The sequence below is a fragment of the Zalophus californianus genome, chromosome 3, assembly GCF_009762305.2.
Source record: "Zalophus californianus isolate mZalCal1 chromosome 3, mZalCal1.pri.v2, whole genome shotgun sequence".
Classification (NCBI taxonomy): Eukaryota; Metazoa; Chordata; class Mammalia; order Carnivora; family Otariidae; genus Zalophus; species Zalophus californianus.
The window spans coordinates 126,759,760-126,786,381 of record NC_045597.1 but is presented as its reverse complement, the minus strand read 5'-3'; the positions used below and the strand labels follow the sequence as shown (position 1 = coordinate 126,786,381).

Sequence of the window (26,622 nt, the reverse complement as noted above, 5' to 3'; positions counted from 1 at the left end):
AGACCTCATGGTGCTAAAGTATGCTATATAAATAAAAGTTTTGAAATCACTGGCTAGTAAAATTCATGAGAGGATTGAATGATAAAACATAGGCATACCCATGCAGAAGTCAAAAGAACATATACCATATAATTTGGTGCCATACCAATTACTGCAAATGCATTTTGTCCACCAGCAGCACAAGGCAACTTATAATTCCTCAACACATGACACATTATTTCATGCCTCCCTACCTTTGTTCATTCTGTTCCCTCTGCCTGTAATAGTCTTCCGTTTCCAGTTTCCTCATCCCCCAGCTGCATTCTTTTCTTCCCCCCTCACTCAAAGTCTCAGTTCAAGTGACATCTTTCCCTGAAAAGCCTCTATGGAGACCACCCCCTTCATCAGCACCACCAACCCAGGAATGGATGGACCTCATCAGGACTTCCCTTTACATGTCTTTTTCTCCCAGTAGACCATAAACTGCAATGTCAGGGACAGTATCTTTCCAATTTTTCGATTTCCAGCTCTTAGCACAGTGGTCCTCTGTTACAGGAATGCATGCATATGTGGGATGGAAAGGTCTCCATCCACAGTTTTCACTGTGGTGTTGCTCAATGGTGCTGAATGCATTCTAACTTAGACTTCTGCTAAAACAGGCATTCAAACTGCCATATGTGGGAAGTTGGTATCAGGGGCATGTCACTTTAAGCAGGAAGCAAACTCAGACAAATATCCCTCTCTTTAAGAATGACTTTTTTGTTGTTTTTTCCCTTTGGATAATTACATACCCTTTTTTTATGAGAGAAATTTGTGAATTTAGGGATTTGGAAATATCTCAGTAATTCAAAGATTTTAGCCAAATTTTGTCAGAGTGCATAAAAGAATCTATTGAGAGAAGGAACTGGAAAAATAGAATGGGTCCATATTTTAGATGACTTTGAGAGGCAAAATAAGATTTCGGATTTTACTTTCTACACTCTGAATCTTCCCTGTTTTTTTTTTTGTTTGTTTGTTTGTTTCATTTTGTTTTTAGAAAGGGATATTACATGGTAACACCTTAAGAGATGATCCATTCTTTCCAGACCAAAATATTATGGGCTAGTTTTCTGTGCTGAGCATAACAAGATTGGAGTTCTAACAGCCTGCAGTAATCAACTGACAGACTTTCCAAACATTATTCCTCTTTAGAGTTAGAGATAAAGATTGAGACCTTGGATTCTGAAAATCTTCAGTATTTCAGAAACAATGAAATCACTTTATTTTCCAGATTTCTTTTTTTACTAATAATTCCTGTCCTTTCTCATAATAGCTTAAAATAAAGCCATGTTTCCTGTTCAAATTTACTCTGGACTGAAAAAAAAGGCTAGGCTCTGTATTACTATTATTTTTTCAATTCAAATTAAATCAGTTTAGCTGTTATCTTAAAGCACCTTTGTCTATTTTACCTGAACTGTTATATTTAAAAATCCTGCTCTACCTCATTTGTGGTTGTTATTAAACTTCTCAAGTTCTTTTTAAGATAAGAATGGTAGCTCATATGTGAAAAAAGGTATGAGATATGACAATGAAAATAAGATTTAAAACTGAAATTTGCCTATGATATTGTTATAATCAAGTTAAAACCTACAAGGATAGAATTACCAAGAACAGAGAAACAATACTCTTTGACTAACCAGTAGGGGATTGTCTGAGGTTCTTGCTGCAAAGCTGATAATATACTAGCTGTATTTAGGAGAATCTAGCCTAAAAATTTATTCAGTGAAATTAACTCTTGAGAAACATTGCATATACATGGGATATTCATAATATAAGTGTATATATAACCCACTGCTCCCTTAAAATATGTCTCTAGGTGCAATTTGTGGAGCCATCAAAAAATTTTCGTTTTTGTAAACCCCTGTATTAAGACTAATTATATTTTTTGGTAATGAGATAACCTTTTTGCTTTGAACTTGGTCCTTGAAACTTAGTCTAAAGTTACCAATTCATGAACTTTTACTGGGATGTGATTCAAGTTCTAATTTTTTCAGATAAACTAAGATTCTGCAAGATGAACTATTTTAGTCTACCAGTGTCTTATCATGTAGAATAAATCTCAGGGCTTAAGTGCCCATTGGTGCTAATAATCTTGCAACATTTCCAGACCGATATTCTGAACATCTCTTTGCACCATTCTCTCTTTGTGATTCTCTAAATGTGATGGAAGAGTTTGGGTGAAAGTACATTTGTCCCAGAATAGAAAATATTCCCTCAACCTTTTAGGAAAAAGACTCCTTTGTGTTTATTTTAGTCTCATGTGCCTTTTTTCTAATGTTAAAAACAGATTGCAGGTGGGAAAATTGTAATTAAAGATTTGAATGAGTTGGGTTTAATTTATCAAGGTTTAATTATAAATTAAATATATGTAAATTAAATATGAACACGGATCCAAGTAGGCTGCTTCTATTCATTACAGACAATCCTTTCTGAGGTTTGAAAACTGAATTACTCATGTATCAGACTGATTTTATGATTTTCTAAAAACAGCCATGTATTTTTATTTCTGAGTAGTAGTATGTTCCAAAAGAACCAGTAACCACTCCTTGCTTTCTCAGTGACAATATTCATTACTTTTCAGTGAAAATCATGTTTATCAAGAAATACCAATGGAGTTTTCTGGGGTCAAATATACTGCAGAAAGGGGGTTTATATCAGGTCCTTTAAACATATGTGTTTTTCATGCATCCTTCACAATTATATGCATCCTGCCTAATAGATTTTGATGTATAATTACCTTAATATTTTTGTAGGTTAGGAGATCAGATAATGACATTTTTATGTAGTGTGCGATTTTCTTTTTTTGATCAGGTTCTCTCTTTAGGAGCAGATGTCCTGCCAGAATATAAACTGCAGACCCCACGCATCAACAAGTTTACAATATTGCACTACAGCCCCTTCAAGGCAGTCTGGGATTGGCTTATTCTGCTCTTGGTCATATACACTGCTATTTTCACGCCCTATTCTGCAGCCTTTCTCCTCAATGACAGAGAAGAACAGAAAAGACGAGAATGTGGCTATTCTTGTAGCCCTTTGAATGTGGTGGACTTGATTGTGGATATTATGTTCATCATAGATATTCTCATAAACTTCAGAACAACATATGTAAATCAGAATGAAGAAGTGGTAAGTGATCCGGCCAAAATAGCAATACACTACTTCAAAGGCTGGTTCCTGATCGACATGGTTGCAGCAATTCCTTTTGACTTGCTGATTTTTGGATCTGGTTCTGATGAGGTAAGTGCTGCTTAAGAATCTTATTCTCTGAAAGATTGCAATTACAAAAGTGAATCTATTTCAACTGCAAAAAAACAAAAAACAAAAAACCCGCAAGTTGTTGCCGTACAAACTTCCCGTATCTCAGAGATGAAATTCATTTCATCGGAAATGCTATAAAATGAAAGGGGACAATCTTGCCACTGCAAATACTTCACAATTCTCTCTTTTTTTGTTAAGAGGTATTAAAGACTATTTATCTTTTAACCAAGGAAGAAAACTTTGGAAAAGTGTTTCATAGCACATAACACATTTCCAGGCTGTAAAATCTCTACATGTTAACTTCATCAGTATAAAACTGTCAAAGTAGACGATGTCTCTTTCTTTCTCGACTCGTAATTGTGGTTGGAGACAGCAGGAACTTGTTTTATGTTTAAATTATGTGGAAGAGGCATCTTCTAAAATGCCTTGTTCAAAACTCTTTCTCTTAAATAATATCTAGAATGGAAAAGACTTCTTGTGTTCCCAGTATCTTATGAAGCTAGAAACTTCAAGGAAATCTGACAAGTAAAAGTACAGTGCATTTTCTGGTTGGAGTCCATAATTTTAACCAGATTCTCAAGGGGTTCTTTGATCCAAAAGCAGTTAAGTTCTCCTAAAGTCCCCTCCATTTAATTGCCATGAATTTTTATTGTAAATAATCTTCCTGGATTCTATAATGGAAAGACTTACAGAAGATGTGAAAGTAGTTCTCAGGGAGTAGCTTGAGAAAGATAACCTCAATGTGTTGAGTTTTAAAAACTCAGGGTACTTTTCTACCTGAGAACCCCATCTTTTCTTTTTGTTCGAGAGATCAAATATCAAAATGCCTTCTGCAGATGTTTGCTCCCTGACCAATTAAGGCTTCAGGATAAAAGAATCTTCCTCTGCCGAGGGGAACAATTAGTTTAGAAGTAAATTCTCTCCAATAGATCATGCCTGTTGAACTCTGGGCAGCTAAGAACAGGGCAGTGGAGGGGTACCTGGGTGGCTCAGTCAGTTAAGCATCAGACTGGTTTCAGCTTTGGTTGTGATCTCAAGGTCCTGGGATGGAGCCCTGTGTCGGGCCCATGGAGTCTGCTTGAGAGATTCTCTCTGTCTCCCTACCCTGCTGCCACTCTCCCAGTTCCTGCTTTTTCTTTTCTTTCTCTCTTTCTCAAATAAATAAGTAAAATCTTAAAAAAAAAAGAGCAGGGCAATGGAGCAATATGTTCTTCCTGGAGTCTACAAACCTTACACAAAGCCTCAAGCCTGACTCTCCTCATCAGTAAGGATAATAATATTACTTCCCCTCTTCCATTATTTTATTTATTTATTTTTAATTTGAGGCTCTAATAAGATAATACCTGTGAAACTCTTAGAAAAATAATCAGAAAAAATTAGCGGCTGTTAAACCAGTTGAACTTTTCATGTTAGATACTCCTAACTTTGGTTGTTAATTTAGAGACAAGAAAGCAAAATACTTCTTGATACTTATCTTTATGAGTTTCTTGCAATGGGTGATCCATGTATTTACATCAAATAAGTTCTTATTGATAAACACTAGAGTAAAATCTCATTCTTTCAAATTTTAAAATATGTACACCAATAGCAGATTAAATTTCAACTTGACAAAATAAAAGAATGAATGAACAAATAAATAGCTAATAGGATCATTAGGGGAAGTTGATTTACTGATAAGATTTCATCAATAACAATCAAACCAGTATTGGAATATGCTGATTAAAACCATTAAGGTAGAATTTCTAGGAAGCAACATTTGATTAGTTTATTTTTAGTTTCTATATCACTTGAAAATTATAACATTAAAATATGTGATTTCGATGATCGCTATTTCAGACAGGACTTCAAGAGAGCTGAAGCAAAAATTGTGATTCACGTTAGTATAGGATGAAGTAATCTCTGGGAAAAATGATGTCTGGACAATGTTTTCCAGGTAGCATCAAGGAAAAGGTGAAGTTTGCCTCAAAGAAAGCAATGCCAGGTCTCTACTCCTGTGTGCTTTCATGGGCTCCCCCATGGTCCCAAAGCTACTCCTAATTCTTTTAAGATGTGATATGATATGAAAAGAGTTCTGACTTTGGACTTAGACCTCGGTCTGACTCTCCTCTTTGCCACTTACTTGCTATATTTTGGCAAGATACTTAACTCATTAAGATTTCATTTGTGTTTCTGTAAAATGGTGAAAGGTCTGTTCTTATGATTTTAAAAATAAAGCAGCCTATATGAAGAGACTAACTCAGTACCAGGTACATAGTAAGTACTTGCCAAAGGTTACTCCTTTTCTCCTTTCCATCCCTTTGGATTAAAGTCTGTTTCTTAATGAAGTCTTCCCTTAAACTTACATGTTACCACAGTAATCCATAAATACCTTAATTAATCTTTATTCAGTAAATACCTACTGAGTGTCTGTGATCTTATAGTAGTTACTAGACTAGCTAGTTGCAGTTAGGAATCCTGAAGAAATGGGAGACAGAAAGGAAATATTTTGAGGATGGTTATTAGGTTGCAAAGCAAAGGAGCATGAGGCATATTTTAGAGGGAGGTATGCAGGCATCAAGGATAGCAAGTGGAGGGCTGGGTCTGGAAGGGGGATAAGGGTGTCAACTATTGGGCTGAGTTGGTGATGAGAGGTAACAACAAGACCAGTGATGACTTGGACTACTTTATACATTTTTCAAGGGTAATAATGAAGATATTTCTTTTATATACAAACTATATTATATAACTATAATCAGGCTTTTTTCTCTTTTTTTTATTATGTTAATCTCCATACATTACATCATTAGTTTTTTTTATTTTTTATTGTTATGTTAATCACCATACATTACATCATTATTTTTTGATGTAGTGTTCCATGATTCATTGTTTGTGCATAACACCCAGTGCTCCATGCAGTACATGCCCTCTTTAATACCCATCACCAGGCTAACCCATCCCCCCACCGCCCTCCCCTCTAGAACCCTCAGTTTGTTTCTCAGAGTCCATAGTGTCTCATGGCTCATCTCCCCTTCCGATTTCCCCCCCTTCATTTTTCCCTTCCTGCTATCTTCTTCTTCTTTTTTTTTTTTTTTAACATATAATGTATTATTTGCTTCAGAGGTACAGGTTTGTGATTCAACAGTCTTACACAATTCACAGTGCTCACCACAGCACATACCCTCCCCAATGTCTATCACTCAGCCACCCCATCCCTCCCACCCCCCACCACCCCAGGAACAGGCTTTTTTTAAAGATTTATTTATCTATTTGAAAGAGAGAGCAAGCAGGGGTGGTGGAGAGGCAGAGGGAGAGAGTCCCTAAGCAGAATCCCCGCTGAGCACAGAGCCCAACCAGGGGCTCAATCCCAGGACTCCAAGGTCATGATCTGAGCTGAAAAAGAGCCAGACGCTAAACTTACTGAGCTACCCAGGTGCCCCTATAATCAAGCTTTTAGTTAGTTTTTCAATACATAGTGATATTTCAGAATGATACTTTTCCAAAAGTGTATAATGTCATGTAGTAAAAGTATTAAAAATATTTAGCTTCCTTTTTTGTTTCTGGCAAAAAAAAAAGAGAGAGAGAGAGAAAAATGCTTCTGGAAAAAAAGAGATCTTATATTCAAAGGAACTAATTTGGGAAGTCTCATCACAAGAATATGAAAAAAGAAAACTTTTTGGGATTTTTGACCTGAAACTAAATGGGAAATCCTAAAATCATTAAGCTAGAGGTCACCCTGATGAGAGATTATCCAGTGCAATGTTTTTCAAACTGGGGTATCATAGAGGTGACTGAGAGAGTTGACCTGAGTTCAGAGGCCCTCAAGAGTTGACATCAGGACACCAACAGTTGGCTCTCAAGAGAGCCATCCACCTCTACTATAAAGGATTAGCTCGATTGTGTCTGCTAGACCAATTGGAGTTTCATGTAATTTTTTTTACAAATTTTAATGAGAATTGACTTAACTCATTTTGCCATTTCCAGAAAGTGCTGTGGTAACCTCTACTTGAATAGGTTTATTCATTCTGTGAGCATTTATTGAGAACCAACTATTGCCAACATGCTAGACTCTGCGTTTACAGAAAAGAGTAAGACAAGGACCCCACTGTCTGGGAACTCACAGTCTACAAAGGAGAAGAGCAGAGGAGCAGAGAGAGTACTATCTGATAAATGCTTTAATAGCATCACGTACAGGGGGACATGTGAGCATGCAAGGGAGGGTTCCTGAATATGAGTGGATGTTTTTCAGGTAGAAGGGGTAGGAAAGTCATACCAGTTAGAGGGGAAGCCCATTAGAAGCATGGAGTTACAAGGTGTTGGTTCCCAGTCCTATCGGACCCAATATAACAAATATTTTATAAAGCCCCTTTTGTTATTGTTAAGTAAAAGTCATAAATAGCATAGCCTTTTTATATACATAATTTCATAAATATAATATATAATGCTTGCCCTTAATATAAAGAAGAAATAAAAGAAATGTGTTCATAATAAAATACTAGTTGAATATATAAATGCTCCAGGCATGTCTACGTTAAATGATATAATGAAATTATCAGATGTTTGTACCTAGTTTTATAATGAGGAAGTCCATATTTGAGCAATAAACTCAATAGTAAGTTGAATATTAGTTTATTTTATATTTCCATTTTAATATAAGGATTGAATATATATGTATGTGCTTACGTGGGTATGCATCTGTATGATGCATACAGGTAGACATACATACAGGTAGATACGTATACATACACATATATTAATATTTACACACACCTAGAAATCTCATGACTGCAGACTGACATAGCCATGCTGTATACACAAGTATACAATACCACAGGACTTGCTGCCACTGAAGATATAATTTTCTGCAACAGTAAACAATTCTTAGTGAAGGTCCAAACTAAACAAGTCAATTATCTCTCAGTCTACAAGGTAGTTAAATTCCTGGATATTTTAATGAATACTAAAACGTGCAAAACTGAACATCTGTTTATATGTAAAATCCAGCATTGAAGCTCAATAAATAAGTTTGGGTTTTGCCAATACAAATGACTGTGGGACACTGAAAAATTATATAGGACACAGATACCTTTTTCCTGTTGGAGACTGCTGTAGGCATTATAGGACTTCCTACTTGCATCACTGTACTGGGAAGTAAGGGAAAATTCAGGAAGATGGTGTCAAATACTGTAAAGACATAAAGTAGGATGAAGACCGGAAATAAATCATTGAGTGTGTCAGTTCACTATGCGTTGCTGTCAATTAGATGTATTGGCCACAGCCAAACTGAAGTGGCTTCAGAAATTAATAGGAAGCAAGTAGGGCCCCTTCTTCCTAGAATCTTGGTAATAAAAGGAGGGGGGAAAGGCAGTACTGGAAGGCTACACATGGTGAAGGAAAGAGTTACTGTTTTTGTTTCTGTTTTTCCCCCTTAAGAAGTTCATGAGCTGACAAGAAAAAGCCATGTGGTGCAGAATGGCTTCTGCAGGTGGCTAACTTGGAGGAGGAGATTAGGAACGATTTTGGGGGAAGTGCCATTTGAGTTGAGACTTGACCGGAAAAAAACTAGCCTCATGAAAATACATGCAAGCATTTCAAGCAAAAGAAAACACTAGTGAAAATGGCCCAAGTGGGGAACAAGCTTGCTGTGTTAGAATGGAAAGAAGACCAGTGGCAGCTAGGCTGAACCACAGTGAGTTGGGAGTTGAGTGCTAAGATAGGAGGATGCAGAGACAGGGACCAAACTGTGCGCAACAGTGACATTTGGGGTTTATTCTGGCTGCGGTGGAGCCTTCCGAATCAGAACAATATGATCTAATGGACGGTTCTAAAGACCTCCTGGCTGATGTCTGCAGACAATTTAGTCAGGGTAGAAGCAAGGGAAGGACTTAGAGCTTTTGCTATAATGTAGCAGGAACAAAACAGCAACAGCTTGGACCACATGGTGGCAATAGAAGTGAGGAGATAGAGATATATCTGGAATACCGTAGAGGGAGCTGTGAGGGCTTGTCGATGGATTAAATATTGTTGGAGGAGTAAGAAACAAAGCAGAATAAATGATGGTTCAGAGATTTTTGTTGTTTCTTTCTTCTCGTTTGAAATATTTTGGAGGATGGAAGTCCTGAAGTGACTTTAGTAGGTGGCCGTTTGTTTATCCAGATGGGAAAAACCTGGGGAAAAAAATTATGGGGGAGAAATTCCTGTTTGGGCCACGTGAAGTTTGAGACGCTGATCAGTCATCCGAGTAGGGACAGCGTATAGGCAAGTCAGGGACTCCATGAGCAACTAAAAAGATACATATGTGAGTATAAGAAAAAGAACTGAGATCCATTAAATTATAAATTAGATATAATCATGGCAAAGATTGGTTTAGATCAGTGCTTCTACCTCAGGACGATGCACTGATTTCAGTGTGGAGCTCATAAAAGAGTTTGGAGATTCATAATTGGTAGGTCTAAAGTAAAGCCTTGAAACCTGCATTTTTTAAAGTGGCAGGAATTTCTGCTGTTTAAATATCCAACATCCGGTTGCCTTATCTGGAACAAAGAGGAAGTCCATGCGCTTATGGGTGAACATTTCTACAAAATAAAGACATAAATAATCAAGTGAAGCAGTGGTTTTAAACTAAACATAAGGACAGTCATGATTTCATTATCACTTAATTCTAACTGAATTATTAAAAATGTTTCTTCTGTGCATCACAGCATCTCAGATGACTTAGAGAAAACAATTTTGTTAATGTCAAATGACTTCCTTGCAAATTTCTCTAATGGTAAGATACTGTAACATTTCAGTTTTATTTACGTTCAACTCTGAAGAAGGAAAGCTATTCGAATTTTGGATCTATATTATTTTAGCTATAAAACATATATCCTAACAATGCTGAGTATAGCTTGGCATATACATTTTTTCCTAAAGCCGATATATGAGCAGAATTGCTCACATTTTCAAAACAGTCATTTAACTTTTTAGCTTAAGTAAATGTAAATCTCCTACTAATAACTAGAGACTCTTCTAAAATGTTAAAAAAAAATAAAATAGGAATACTGACAGGGGTGCCTGAGTGGCTCAGTCGATTAAGCATCTGACTCTTGATTTTCACACAGATTATGATCTCAGGGTCCTGGGATCGAGCCCTGCATCATTGGGCTCTCTGCTCAGAGGGGAGTCTGCTTCTCCCTCTCTCTCTGCCCCTCCCCCCACTCATACTCTCTCACTCTCTCTCAAATAAATAAATAAAATCCTTAAAAAAAAAAGAAAGGAATACTGACAATAACTAGGCTTGCCTATGTCATTAGTATCTTCCTAATGTTAATGCCATCCAGAATGACCAAGGAAGGAAAGGATTCTCTATGTCTTAATTTTTGCATCATCAAATATCATGCCATCCATAGCAAATTATCTCAATATCACTGATGCAAGAGAACAACATTATTGACTCTGTCTCCAAAAAGTCAACTTTTCATTATCTGCCTCAAGTTTTCCCATATTTTGCTTATCTGTGGAAAATCTTACTTTCAAATATATCAGCTGTTAAAATCTAGAGCATTCTCTTTAGCTACACACTTCATTAACCTCTTCTGAAAATTAGTGGGGTTTTTTGATTAATTACTTCCTTTGTGGGACTCTCTCCAGTCCCATTTTACTGTTATTTTTCATGAATCCTGAATACAGGCAAGGTCTTTGAAACCTAGGTATATACAGTGCTCTTTGAGGGAAAGTTTTACTAGAAAAGAGGAGTTTCTGTTCACATTGATATGTTTGTTTCATTAGTCTGTTAGATGTATCATAGAATGGATACAAGGGAAAACTTAGCAAGCATCTGTATAGAAATTCTGGTCACCTTGTCAGAATTCTTTCTGAACCTGATCTCTACAGCAGTTGCCATTAGTTTTTTAGACGTGAATTGCTAAAAAAAAAAAAAAAGATAGCAGGAAGGGAAGAATGAAGGTGGGGAAATCGGAGGGGGAGACGAACCATGAAAGACTATGGACTCTGAGAAACAAACTGGGGGTTCTAGAGGGGAGGGGGTGGGGGGATGGGTTAGCCTGGTGATGGGTATTAAGGAGGGCATGTATTGCATGGAGCACTGGGTGTTATACACAAACAATGAATCATGGAACACTACATCAAAAACCAACGATTTAATGTATGGAGATTAATATAACATAATAAAAAAATAAATAAAAATAAAGTCACATGATTAAAAAACTAATGATGTAATGTATGGTGATTAATGTAACATAATAAAATTTAAAAAAATGAATTGCTAAAACATTAGACATATTCATGGTCAAATTTAAATGACAAAATGCCGTTTTGAAGAACTGCATACATAATATATTTCTACCCATAGAGTGACTGTGTGTCCATTTTGATAGTTCTTGAGAGTTAAGACAGATGTCTCCATTGGCTTGTATTTGAGGCTGTTGGTCATGCCTCCAAAAAATCTGTGGTATGACAAGTGAGAGACACAGGATCTCCAATGAAATAATTTTTGAACCAAGGAAATATAAGAACATTTCATCAAAAAAATATGTTTTGCCTTAAGTTGATCATTTTTTCATCATGTATATGGGATCTATTGTCTACAATTTGCTAGAGATGACATAAGGTTCAATTTTTGGTGAAATATTTCTCAAAACAAGTCAAATTCCCATTTTAAAAATATAACATCCATAGCTTTTTATTCATTGTAACATTTGCTTCCTACTATTTAAAATAATTTGATTACCAGTTTTCCATGTTATTGTAACTAAAGAAAGGGAAAGTGAGTTCAAATTGCAGCAAAATAGAATGTTAATTATGAACAAAATAAAAATAGTCGCATCTTGACAGTAAAGGTTCTTAAATATTGGAGTGAGTTTCACAGGGAGGTTGTAAAATCTTGTGTTTGAAAGCCTGTTTGTGGAGGAATTTGTGAGGTTTGGTATGAATAAAGAAAGGATAAGCTAGGTGATTTCCTTAAGGTTTTTTACATAATCAAAATATTTTTTTATTGTATCAGTGAATGTGTCCTTAGAAATACTGAAAAAAGTGTGACTCAAGCTGAACAAAGAACTCAAAACTAGTTTCAATATTATTAAGTTTTATTAGGTAAGTAATTCATGGAATGGTATATACAAGCACCAGAGCTTAGAGGGAATTGAAATAAAATATAAAGCAAAACATGAGTGTAGAGTTATGAAATGTATTACTAAGTGTTCCAAACTCCCCACATGTACCCAAATATTTCTTGACAAACAGAACAGAATGATGGATTAAGTAGAAATTTTCAGTGATGATTCATTCTTTCAATCCTGTAGACAAAACTGAAGATCACATACTTCTATTTCCCCATTTATAAAAGAATAATTCTATCCATTTACTACAGGCAAAACTTTTGGAGAGTAAACCTCTGAAATAAAGTATTTTAAATGTAAGAATCTTAAAAATGCTTACTTAAAAATTATTTTGAAAAATTATTTTGAAAACTTATTGAGCATAATATTTTCTCTTATTGATGAGGCTTTCTTAGTTTAACTATAGCCAGCTATAGTCTTGAGAAGAGAATTGTTTGATAATAGTAAGAAATCCCCTGTTCTACTTTCAGGCCTTTAGAAAGAATTCCACTTCCACTAAGAAAGGATATTACCTCATCTATTGTAAAATATCTGGGGAAAAAAAAAATCACATAGTCTTCTTGAGTCCTGGTCTGGTATCTAATGTGTTTACAAAATTGCAATTGTTTAGAGTATATATTTTTATTAAAATAAAGTTTAGTTAAGAAAGTCATACTTAATAAAGGAAACTAACTTCTACCTCAGTATAAGAAAGTATCTAAGGCTTTATTTTTTTAAAATTTATTTATTTATTTGAGAGAGAGAAAGCACATGCCAGGGGAGAGGCAGAGGAAGAGGGAGAAGCAGACTCCCCGCTGAGCAGGGAGCCCGACGCGGGACTCAATCCCAGGACTCCAGGATCATGACCTGAGCTGAAGGCAGACACTTAACAGACTGAGCCACCCAGGCACCCTGAAAGTATCTAGGGCTTTAATAAACTATGGATATGGGTACATTTTTTAAAAAAATTGAAATTGGATGATATGCTTCAGCCACCCAGAAATCTGAATGATTTGAATTGCCAGGGGAAGAGTCATTTTACATTTAAAAAGTTCTGACAAAATACATTAAAAATAAAAGTTTTAAATAAGTATTCTTTCTTTACCGTGGCATTCAGGCAAAAAGAGTTTGCAGCATCATTCAATCACAGTTAAAGGAGTTCAGGTCTGAAATGGCATAGGTACTGATAAGGCAGAGCCATGGCTTCTTAGAATTCATTATGTCTCCTTTGCTACCGTTTATGAGCAGAACCAAAAAAACAAAGTACCTTGCTTCAATCTACTGCAAAGTAGCTCACCTCTTTCTCCATATACTTTATTATTATGATGTGTTTGTAATTCATAATTACACATAAGTCTTGGGAGTTCTTACGCTTTTTTAGTCTACCAAAAGTAATAATAGACAATATTTTTTCGAATACCAGTAACAAGTTAAGAAATAACATCTAAGAAAATTTCTTACCTCCACTATTTTTTAAATTATTGCAGTAGGTTAAAAGATAGTTTTATTTCTATTTTCAAAATTTGGAAAAAAACCACAAAAATAGATTTACATAATATCTCTGAGTATTACATGAAATTAGATACACTGTGAGAGAAATGTGTATCCTGAAAACATTCTACTTAGCCAACTTTTGATGTTAACACAATTAAGGTAAGTGTTGGTCCCATTTTTCATTTGCACATAATACAGAGAGAGTACATTGAACTAAACAATGGGGACTAAGAGTCTCCAACAAATCAGCAAGAGGAGATTGATCATTCTTTAGGTTACTCTCTCTGAGATTTTGGTGCAATCGTTTTTCTCTTTGTGTAATATGGGCAAACCCTTTAAATCTTTAAAGAGATATTTAAAGAAGAAAAGAGTTATTGCAATCTTAAGTGTCACCTACAAGATATGCGTGTCTCATATGCAACAGTAGCTAAGGATGAATGCCCAGGTGTGTTAGCAGCATCTTGACAACACTAAAAATAAGATCAAGTCATTTGTTACATTGTCAAACAACATATGTAGTTATGCTTGGGTACATGTTATGGAATCACAACAGAATGGCTTTGACTGTTGAAATCATTTTTCACTCAATCTTATGAAGCAACTGAAAGGTAAAACAACTGTTTAGGAATTTCTCCCCCTTTCCCTCGCTCTGCCTTCCCTTCTTCCTCTTCCTCTCCTTCCCTCTCTACAACTGCAATTATTTTGTAGGAATAATGTCAACTGGGTTGAGAATTCATCATGTGCTATATTTCTTAAACCTTTTTTTTCCAGAAAAGATGTTACTTATGTGTTATTATATAAATTATATTCATTTATCTGCTTAGAGAACTTACTATCACCTAGGTTTTACCTCTTTTTGATATAATCCTAGAAGAAACAACCAGTGTTTTTTTGAAGGGAGGGAAAAAGGAGAGTGGTGGCTTACACAGCAGTTGGATTCCTTTTTCTTTTTTTCATAACATCATTTTTGTTTTACTATCTTGGCAGCCAGAAGAGTCGTTAGGACTTATTATCACAATACGTTATTAAAACATCTCATTTGTTTTGAAGCATTTCACTTCATTAACCAAATACCCTAGAGAATTTTCATTATATTTCATTTATTTTGAGGTTCAGAGAGAAATTTTCTTTCAAAGATAAAAAGTTTTGAATAATAATCGTCAAATGTTTCTGATTTCTCAACACAAGTAAATAGGTAACAGAGCAAGGAGAAAAAAATAAACACACAAACTGAAGCTGTGAAGTGTAGAAAGAGACACGTTGAACCAGGGCTATTCCTGTTACTGAAATCCAAGCAGCCAGTGCATCTAGATAAGGCTCTTGTCTTTAAAATTCCTGCCATTTCCTGAGAAGGCCAAAAGGCCAGTGTTGAAAAGCCTCCAGTTGGAATTCTAGCTATCAAAGTAATGCATTTGGAAAATGTGTAAGTTCTATCAATCCATTTCACGATATAATGTGCCTGCTTACTAATGAAAACTAAAGCACATGGGATATTTAAATAACACAAAAAGCTAGTATTTACAGGGCATTACTTACAACCCTGTGAGGAGGCATTATTATACCCATTTACAGGTGAAAATTTTGAGGTTTAGAAATTAAATAAACAACTTGTCCAAGATGACAGACTGGTATGGATGCAGAATTCATACATCCATTTGTTCGTGCCAAAGTCCTAACATATAACTGATCAGCTAAAACAGACATATGAAAACATGCTCCACAGCACTCATCATCAGGGAAATCCAAATCAAAACTACAATAAGGTACCACCTCACACCTGTCAAAATGGCTAAAATCAACAACACAGGAAACAAAAGATGTTGACAAGGATGCAGAGAAAGGAGAGCCCCTTACACTGTTGGTGGGAATGCAAACTGGTGCAGCCACTCTGGAAAACAGTATGGAGATTCCTCAAAAAGTTAAAAATAGAACTGTCCTACAACCCAGCAATTTTAATACTAGGTACTTACCCAAAGGACACAAAAATACTGATTTGAAAGGGCATATGCACCAAGATGTTTATAGCAGCACCATCAACAATAGCCAGATTATGGAAAGAGGCCAAACATCCATCAACTGATGAATGGATAAAGAAGTGGTACATATACACAATGGAATATTACTCAGTCATCAATAAGAGTGAAATCTTGCCATTTGCAACAGTGTGGGTGGAGCTAGAGTGTATTATGCTAAGCAAAATAAGTCAAAGACAAATACCACATGATTTCACTCATCTGTGGAATTTAAGAAGCAAAATTGGTTAACATAGGGAAAGGAAGTAAAAAGAAAGAGAGAGAGAGGGAAGCAAACCATAAGAGACTGTTAAGTATAGAGAAAAAACTGAGGGTTTCTGGAGGGGAGGTGGGTGGGAGATGGGCTCAATGGGTGATGGGGATTAAGGAGGGCACTTGCTGTGATGAGCACAGGGTGTTATATGTAAGTGATAAATCACTAAATTCTACTCCTGAAACCAATATTACACTATATGTTAACTAACTAGAATTTAAATAAAAACTTGAAACAAAAAAGAAGAACCAACTAAATTAAAAAAAAAAAGCTCATCAGTTAAAATGTTGATAATTCAAATGATGGAAATTTGACTTTTCTTCCAGAGAACTACCTTATACTAACTTAAACTCTCCATTTATTCACTGAGAACAGATACACTCTTTACATTTGTGAAGAAAAAAAAATACTATTTTCTTTATTCTACCTTAAAAATTAGTAACTCAACATTGGAAACAAGGAAGAACCACTTCTCCACACATCCCATAATGAGTAAAGACCAGAGCCCAAATGTGATATGCACATCCTAACTGCATAATGTCCTCTCACCTCTAGAAGTTTGCAATACAAACTGAAAAGAATTCAGAGGAGACCGAAGGATCTCCCTTTCTCCTCTTGACCACTCTGGCACAAGAAAAAGAAGAAAGAAAGAAAGAGAGAGAGTGAGAGAGAAAGAAAGAGAAAGGAAGAAAGAAAGAAACTACAACACTGATTATAGAATATTAATGAAACTATTTTTCTTAATATTTAGTGCTTTTTTCCCATCTGAATAGATAGAGGGTGATAACTCTGACATGCTATTTTTTTAATTAAAATATAAGTGTTCTTAATACAGTTGGATATACTCTGCAAAATAAACACCAACAATGAACACATAAAATGACTCAACAATTGATTGGTAAACACCATGTAACTATGGAATAATTATATGCCCTGTGAATTATATAGTACTTATAGCTGACATTATTTAGGAAAACTAAGAAATGAACTTATAATTTGTACTTATCAGATTTCAAATCCAAACAACCAGTTAAGTATCCTGTTATTATATAGAAGTGTCTTATCATTAGATACCTGGTCAGTAATAATCATGCAATTAGTTACACATATCACACCCCAAAGAAAAATACATCATATCACTGGGACATCAAGAAACAATTCATCAACTTAGCACATTTAGAAAGGAAAGACGAATTTAAATATAGTGCATAAGGCATGCATACAATCATCCAATAAGTCTCCCAATGACCTTGCCTGGCTCTTCTCATTATGCAGGTCTCTCTCAACTCTAACGTCAGCTCCTCAGCACGATCTTCTTTGGCCTTTCCTTATAAAGTCACCCCCCCAACACCCTTTATCATACCACTCTGTTTTATTAGCATTATCACACTTTTCACTCTGAAATGAGCTTATTGTTTGTTTCTTTAAAATAATATCTATCTCTCCCCAAAAGACAGTGACATTTAAGATTGGAATAACTCCTCATTAGAAAAGGCATTTTGTCTAGTAAGTAAATGTCTCTTTCTGTTACAAAAGTGATCATGTCTGCCTGCTCAACACTATAATCCCAGTGTGTGGCACTTGCTGGGCACACAACACACAGGGATGTTAATTGGTGAATAATTGATTTACTGAGTATTTATTATCTTCAAGACACTTGGTTAGAACATAAAACTAGACAGATGGAGTCTCTGTCCCATGAGTCTTGCATGTCAAGATAGTGAATTAATGTACCACAGACTTTCAAAGTATTTTTCAAAGCAGATGTAAAATTAAAAAAAAAAAACTAACCTTAATACTTAATTCAAATATGCATTTATCCTCAATGCTACTATATTGTTTTAACCTGTTTCTACCTACTTTGCTTCACAGGAACATACACTGAATTGTTTGCCAACTGTTTCTGACCATACACATTTATTTCCACAGACAACAACATTAATTGGTCTTTTGAAGACAGCTCGACTCCTTCGTCTTGTGCGAGTGGCCCGAAAACTTGATCGATATTCAGAATATGGCGCTGCTGTCCTAATGCTTTTAATGTGCATATTTGCCCTGATAGCTCACTGGCTGGCTTGCATTTGGTATGCAATTGGGAATGTGGAAAGGCCCTACCTGACAGACAAAATTGGATGGTTGGATTCCTTAGGACAACAAATTGGGAAACGATACAATGACAGTGACTCAAGTTCTGGACCATCCATTAAAGACAAATACGTCACAGCACTTTATTTTACCTTCAGCAGTTTAACCAGTGTAGGATTCGGAAATGTGTCTCCTAACACCAATTCGGAGAAAATATTTTCAATCTGTGTCATGTTGATTGGCTGTAAGTAGATTTCTCTTTTGTTATCTATTAGGATAAAATATAAAATTGGTATCTGTAGACAATTCAGAATAAGGCGAAGAAAAAATTATAGGAAACTGTAGATGTAATGGAATTATATATATGGGTATTATATATTCTATGAAACCTGATTCTCTCTATGAAGGGGAGATACCAAAAGGACTTTCAGCACCTCAGAAAACCACAAACATAAAACTGAGTGACATGGATCTTGTGATTCCAGAATTGAGACTTGTAGTTCATTTCTGCTACTGTAAAAACATTGGTAGTGGTTATTTTTTATTTTAAGCTGAGGCCAGATTAGAATGGGAAAGATTAGTTTACATTACTAGATAGATAGATATATTTCTAAAAAGAAAATATATATTTGTATATAAAATATATAGAATAGAAATATATATCTTATATATCTGTATTTATAGATAGATATATACACAGATAAATATGTATATGTATTTTTCACCACTTATTGACTAAAAATTCTTTTCCCTATGATATTATGCCAAAACTTAAGTGATTGCTCTTTACCTTGTAATGGGGTGATGAGATTAACATCATTAAGAGGCATGTTTTGGAATAAGAAACAAAAAAATTCTGCATTAAACTAAAGATGTTTTAATATTTTTAAAAATCATACTGCAGAGTCACTAAAGATAACTGCTGTGCTACCAAGCAGCAATTGACAAATCTATAATGGATTTTTAAAGCTCAAAAAAGGGCATCATCCCTAGATGGTGTAGAGATCTGAAAATAGATCCAGAGTTGATTTTAAACAGCATATTGACTAATGAAACGTACTTAGATAAGTTTTATTTATGAAACTTAAGTCAATTCACCCAGTTTATTGTTCATTATATTTAAAATTTATTTTTCATATATAAGTTTTAGTATTATTATTTTAGTAAGATTTGTATAGGCAAATAGCATTATATTGAAATAACTTTAAGATATTGTACAGATTCAGGCTAAGTCTGGGCTATAAACACTGAAGTAACCTTGCACCCAGAAGGAAATGGAAAAGGGACCTACTAGGAAACAGAAAAATTCATTCCAGAGAGATTGAATCTCTCAGAACAAACACAGTCCCAACCACTCTGTGATTATAACTGCTAGTAAATACCTTATAGTGATTATAAATTTTAGTGAAATAAGTAGCAAACCAAGAAAATTTTTAAAAGTTTGTTCCTAATTAAACACCTGCATCTTGAAACTTAGAAATTGCTAGAAAGAATTTTCTAACCTGCTAACCACTTGGGAATTCCCATCACTTGTGAGGATTATGTTAAATACATAGTACTGTTTATCATATGAATTATTTTAAATTAAGGAAAACTCAGTTCTTTATTTGGTCTATACCCAATCTCTAATCCCTAAATCAGGATAATTGGCAGTCTTTTCTCCTTCCTTCTTTCTTCCTTCCTATTTTCCTTCTTTCCTTCCCTCTTAAATATAGCACAAGGCTATTTCTATTGATTCTTTAAGAAGGATACTTGTTTTCTGCAGGTATTTTTCATCTTTTAGAAAAAGAGAAAACATTCTAGTTAACTGAGTTGATTTTAAACAGCATATTGACTAATGAAATGTACTAAGATAAGTTTTATTTATGAAACAAATCAATTCACCCAGTTTATTGTTCATTATATTTAAAATTTATTTTTCATATATAAGTTTTAGTATTATTATTTTAGTAAGATTTGTATAGGCAAATAGCATTATATTGAAATAACTTTTAAGATATTGTACAGATTCAGGCTAAATCTGGGCTATAAACAGTGAAGTAGACTTGCACCCAGAAGGAAATGGAAAAGGGACCTACTTTGTAGAAAACTAAGTAGAGTAAGATAGAACCACATTCCACATAATATACTTTATTGAATAATGGACTTGGTTCTAGAAACCTTAATCAAAAGGGAATTATTTAGAGCTCAGTGTCACACAGGAAAAAATTTATAAGTATTCCTGGAGAGTTCTTTTGTTGTTGTTGTTGTTGAAGATTTTATTTATTTATGTTGACAGAGAGAGACACAGCAAGAGAGGAAACACAAGCAGGGGGAGTGGGAGAGGGAGAAGCAGACTTCCCGCCAAGCAGGGAGCCCGATGCGGGGCCCGATGCCAGGACCCTGGGACCATGACCTGAGCTGAAGGCAGATGTTTAACGACTGAGCGACCCAGGCACCCCTTCCTAGAGAGTTCTATCATCACCTGTTATGCTACAAATAAAGAAAAAAGGTTAAATTAAGACTCAAAACTTAATAATAAGAATGCCCCAAAATCTGCTTAGCCATTTCATGTATATCCATGCATCTACACATGATATTTCCAATCAGATCCAACTGTGTTAGAAAATGATTTGGTTGTCGGGGCGCCTGGGTGGCTCAGTCCTTAAGCGTATGCCTTCGGCTCAGGTCAGGATCCCAGGGTCCTGGGATCGAGCCCCGCATCGGGCTCCCTGCTCAGCGGGAAGCCTGCTTCTCCCTCTCCCACTCCCCCTGCTTGTGTTCCCTCTCTCTCTGTCAAATAAATAAAATCTTTAAAAAAAAAAGAAAGTGATTTGGTTGTCTTTGTTTAGTTATATTTCTACACTAAATGTATACTACTTAGATCTGTGAATGGCCCGATTTAAGCCTAAAATAAAACACAATATTTAAAAATATAATGTAAAATATTGTATATGTACTAATACTAGTTATAGTTTATATAGTCTAGTTATCAGGTTAAACTCTCTTATCATCCCTAAGCTTCTTTAAAACCAATCTTCATTCTAAAAGAAATATTTGAAACCAAGTTGTAAAAAACAAAGCGATCTATCATCTCTCTTACAATACAATTCGAAGAAACTAAAAATTAAACGTTAAAAGATACCATCTAACTAAATGCAAACAACTCAAATGTCTGTAGATACATTTTAAAAGCTGCTGTTTGCAAAGACAGTTACCAGTTGTACTGCTGAATGTGTAAAGAGAACAATGACCAGAGAATTCATTTTAAAAGTGTACACAGTTCAAGACAAAAAATAAAGGAAAATTTAAGCAGCCATTAAATAAGTGTGAATATATGCTCATATATTCATATTTATGTGTTACACAAGTTTATATTTTTGTTCAAATATTCTAATATATACATTTAATTTTAAAAATACATTAACCAGTAAATGAAGGTAAATGTATTCCATCTCTTACCCTCTTGACAAACATCTTGGGAGAATTTCTTGTTTTATAACATGTAAAAAAAGTTACTGAATTTCTCTTTTAGCCATAATGGAATAACTGAAAATTGACCATATTCCCACAAAATTTTTGAAAATAAGAGAAAACTGAACAGAATACAGAAGGCACTTGTTTTCAGACATTGGAAAACAGATTGTAGGGAATTCTGATCCCTGAAGAAGGAAAACAAACAAGATGTGCCCCATGATATCTTCAGCCTTCTGCCTGGAGTCACTTTCTGGACCACACAGGAAGGAGAAGCAACATAAGCAGACACCAGTGGTCCCACTGAGTTAAGAAAACAGGATCAGAGGTCATGGTGGCTAAAGTGCTAAAATTTGCAAGACAGACAACCAGAGAAGAGGCAGCTATGGCAGAGAAAAGCTCCAGAAATATGCAGAGGTATCTCCTTGGATCGACTGATTAATACTAAGTCACAAATGCATAAGGGAAAACTCAAGGCCTGTCAAATAAATACCAGAAATACCATAAATTGAACAATTTCCAGAGCTCACACATGTATTAAAAATATTCAAGTCCCTGTCAGTAGAGTGAAAAGTCCTCATTGAATATCAAAGGTACTCATAAAAATTTCAGAAAAATGGTGCCATAGTACTAGGGCTAGTCTATCCCTAACAAAGCTTAAAAAGTAAGCCTCAAAAGGAACAGGCTGATCCACAAGTATTTTAACTGTGTGCAAGAACAATATCGAAGATTTATATCCAGCAGTGAACATGTTAAATTTACAATGTCCATCATCCATTAAAACATTAAGAGATATGTTAAGAAACAAGAAAATGTAACCAATAATGAAGAGAAAAAAATTTTAACACAGAATCAATAAAGAAGATGTAACATATACATACAATGGAATATTATTCAACCATAAAAAGAAAAAAAGAATGAAATCTTGCCATTTTTGACAACATGGATGGACCTTGAGGGCATTATGTGCTAAGTGAAGTAAGTCAGACAGAAAAAAACAAATGCACTATAATCTCACTTATATGTAAAATCTAAACAAAACAAAACACAAACAAATAAAAATAACCAAGCTCATAGATCCAGAAAACAAACGGGTGGTTACCAGAGGCTGGGGGTGAGGGGTAAGTAAAATGGGTGAAGCGAATCAAAGGTACAAATTTCCAGTTATTAAATAAATAAATAAGGATGTAATGCACAGTATGGTGATTATAGTTAATAATACTGTATTGTATATTTTAAAGTTGCTAAAAGTAAATCTTTTTTTTAAATCTTAAAAGTCCTCATCACAAGAAAAAAATTCTGTGACTATGTATAGTGATGGATATTAACTAGACTTATTGTGATGATCATTTCTGACTGTATACAAATATCAAATCACTATGTTGTACTTGTGAAACTAATATAACATTGTACGTCAATTATATCTTGATAAAGCAAACAAAAGCCCAGAACCAGAATTGACAGAAATGATGAAACTAGCAGAAAATACCAGGCACTTTAACAAATGTGTATGTGGACTCCCAGAAAATTGGGAAGAGAACCAGAAAAAAAAATTTTTTTAATGGCTGAAATTTTTCCAAAATTGATAAAAGCTATAAACCACAGATCCAAGAAGTTTAGTGAATCCTAAACAGGTTAAACACACACACACACACACACACACACACACACACACACACACACACACACACACACTAAAGCACATCGTACTCAAATTACTGAAAACTAATGATAAAAAGTCTTAAAGCAACCAGAGAGGGGGGAAATAGGACACATCATGTACAGAGGAAAAATATCTGGTTGAGAACATATTTCTTATTAGAAACAATGCAAACCAGAAGACAATGTAATAAAATCTTTAAAGTGCTGAAATAAAAACAAAATCTGTCAACACAGAAATATTTGTTCAATTAATCTGTTCTTCAAAAGTGACAGACAAACAAAACCTGACATAATTCATCATAAGCAGAGTATAAGAAATAATAAAGTTTTTCAGGTGAAAAAAATGTTATTAAGATGAAAATTTGGATCCAGAAAAACAAATGAAGAACACTAAAAAAGGTAAATATGTAGATATGTTTAAAAGATTTTTTTCTCATTTTTAAATATCTTCAAAAAATAGTTTTTAAAGCAAAAATCAGGAGAACGAATTTTAGGTTTTATAACATATGTAGAATTAAAAATGTGACATTAATAGTATAAAAATGGGAAGGGGGAATGGAAGTATATTGTTACAAGATTCCTACATTATCCATGAAGAAATATTATATTATTTAATATACAGAGTGATACGTTAAAAATGCATACTGTAACTCTTACACCACAGCTAATAAGCCAATAGGGAAGATGAAATTAAATAATCAGATTAATAAAACCAAAAGGTAGGAAATAAGCGAAATGGGAACCCAGAGAAAACAAATAGCAAAATGGTAGATTTAAACACAGCCACATTTATAATTCCATTAAATGTAAGTGAACTAAACTCTCATTGAACTGCAGAAATTGTCAGACTGTTTTGAAAAAGGTTTCAACCATACTTTGTCTAAAGAAAACACTTAAAATATAAAGAGACAGGTAAAAAAATGGAAAATGATGTACATACAATCACTAATTGTGAGAAAATGTAAGGAGCATTATTGATTTCAAAGAAGACTTGAAGGCAAGGACTATTACCAGAGACAAAGTAGACACCACAGTCTTAAGTGTAGACACCCAATTGCAGAGCAATTACATTAACCAAAGACTGACCAAACCTAAATGAGAAAAAGACAAATTCACAAGACAAATCTACAGTTACAGTTAGCAATTAACGCTCCTCCCTCTGTTTCATAGAATAAGCAGACAGAAAATCAGTAGAGATAAAAAGACTTGAACGATATTATGAATTAACTTGACATACTGGCAATTATAGAATACCAGCGGGATACACATTCCTTTTTAGCGTATGTGGGATATTCACCAAAGATAGACCATATGCTGGACTACAGATCAAATCTTCAAGACAGGTAATATTCTTTTTTTTTAAGATTTTATTTATTGATTTGACAGAGACAGAGAGAGCACAAGCAGAAGGAGAGGGAGAATCAGGCTCTCCACTGAGCAGAGAGCCTGATGCAGGGCTTGATCCTAGGACCCTGGGATCATGACCTGAGCTGAAGGCAGACACTTATCCAACTGAGCCACCCAGGCGCCCCAACACAGGTCATATTCTGAACCAAAAAGAAATCTCAACAAACTTAAAATTATTGAATCATACAGAGTATATCTCCGACCATGAGAGAAACCAGAAATTGGCAAGAGAGAAAGAAAAGAAAGAAAAGAAATGAAAAGAAAAGGAAAGAAAAGAAAAAGTGCTAGACATAGATATTTGGAAAGAAAGTAGGTAACACACCTCCAAATAACCTATGGTTCAAAGAAAAAATCACATGGAAAATTAGAAAATATTTTAACTGAATGAAAATGAAAATAAATGTATCAAAATGTGTGAGACAGCTAAAACCGTGCTCAGAGAGAAATGTGTAGCTTTAAGTGTTTTTATTTAAAAAGAAAGGTCTAAAATCAAAGATCTAAGCTTCTATTTTAAGACAAGCAAACTAAACATATAAATAGAAGAAATGGAGATAAGAACAAAAGTCAATAAAATATAAATCATACAAACATTAGAGAAAATTAATGGGAGTATATTCTGGCTCTTTAAAAGAGCCAGTCTTCCAATTAGACTGATGAGACAAAAGACATGTTACCAATGTCTTACATGAAAGGAAAGATATTACTACCCATTATAAAGATATTAAAAGAATAGTAAAATAACATTACAAATTATTATAATAAGTATGACAATTTAGATGTGATAGAAAAGTTCTTTGATACAAATTACCAAAAGTGAAACCAAAAAAAAATCCTGAGCCATACAATAAAAATTAATAAATTGGATTTCATCAAAATTAGTAACTTTAACTTTTCAAAGGACACTGTTAAGAAAAGGAACAAGCAAGTGACAGACTAGAAGAAAATATTCTCAATACTTAGATCTAAAAAAAAAAAGACTTGTATCCAGAATATATAATTTCTTACAATTCTATAATAAAAGACAACTCAATTTAAAAAATGAGCAAAAGATTTAAGTAGACATTTCAAGATATATGAATGGCCAATAAGTACAGGAAAAGATGTCATTAGTCATCAGGAAATGCAAATGAAAACTCAAGTTATGTATTACATGCCCACTACAAGGTTAAAATCAAAGACTGGTAATACCAGCTGTTGAGTCCGGAACAATTGACATTATTATAATTGCTGGAGGGAGTATAAATTGACACAAGCTTGAGAAACAGTCTAGCAGTTTCTTATAAAGTCATACATACCACACATTTCCACTCCTAGGTGTTTAAAGGGAAATGGAAATATGTGCCCACACAAAGACTTGTACACAGATGTTCATGGCAGTTTTATTCATGATAGCCAAAACCTAGAAACCGTGGGATTTCTGTCAACAGAAGAGATAAGCTGGTAGAGCCATGCAATGCAAACCAGAGTGAAAAAAAAAGAACAAATTATTGATACACACAACAGAATTAGTTTCAAAGCCATGTTGAATAAAAGAATCAGACACAAATGAATATATACATTATGATTCCATTTATATGAAAACCTAGGCAATGCAAATTATTCTGTCATGACATACATTGGAGCTCAGTGGTTGTCTAGGTTCTAAAGTGAGTGTGTAGGCAGCCAACAAACACAAGGGAATCTTTTGGGGTGATGGAAATGTTCCATATCTTGACTGTGTTTGTAGCAGTGTATACGTTTGTCAAAATTAATTGATCTGTACAATTAAGACAGATTTATTTTATTACTTGTAATTACATGCTTAAAACATCTAATTTTTTAAGTTAAGACTTTTTAAAAGTTTGTGTAATAGGTAGAAAACAAGTGTATTGGGGCGCCTGGGTGG

General features: G+C 34.5%; 1 protein-coding gene across 2 annotated transcripts in view; it reads left to right on the top strand.

Annotated features, from left to right (window-relative positions):
- The window catches only part of KCNH7 (potassium voltage-gated channel subfamily H member 7), a 481,606-nt gene that overhangs the window by 392,207 nt on the left and 62,777 nt on the right, over positions 1–26,622 (top strand). For both annotated transcript variants that reach the window (XM_027591038.2, XM_027591037.2), the window contains 2 exons: positions 2,830–3,255; positions 18,060–18,459. In XM_027591038.2, the coding sequence (XP_027446839.1) occupies positions 2,830–3,255; positions 18,060–18,459 (826 nt within the window). The remainder of the gene's footprint in view (positions 1–2,829; positions 3,256–18,059; positions 18,460–26,622) is intronic.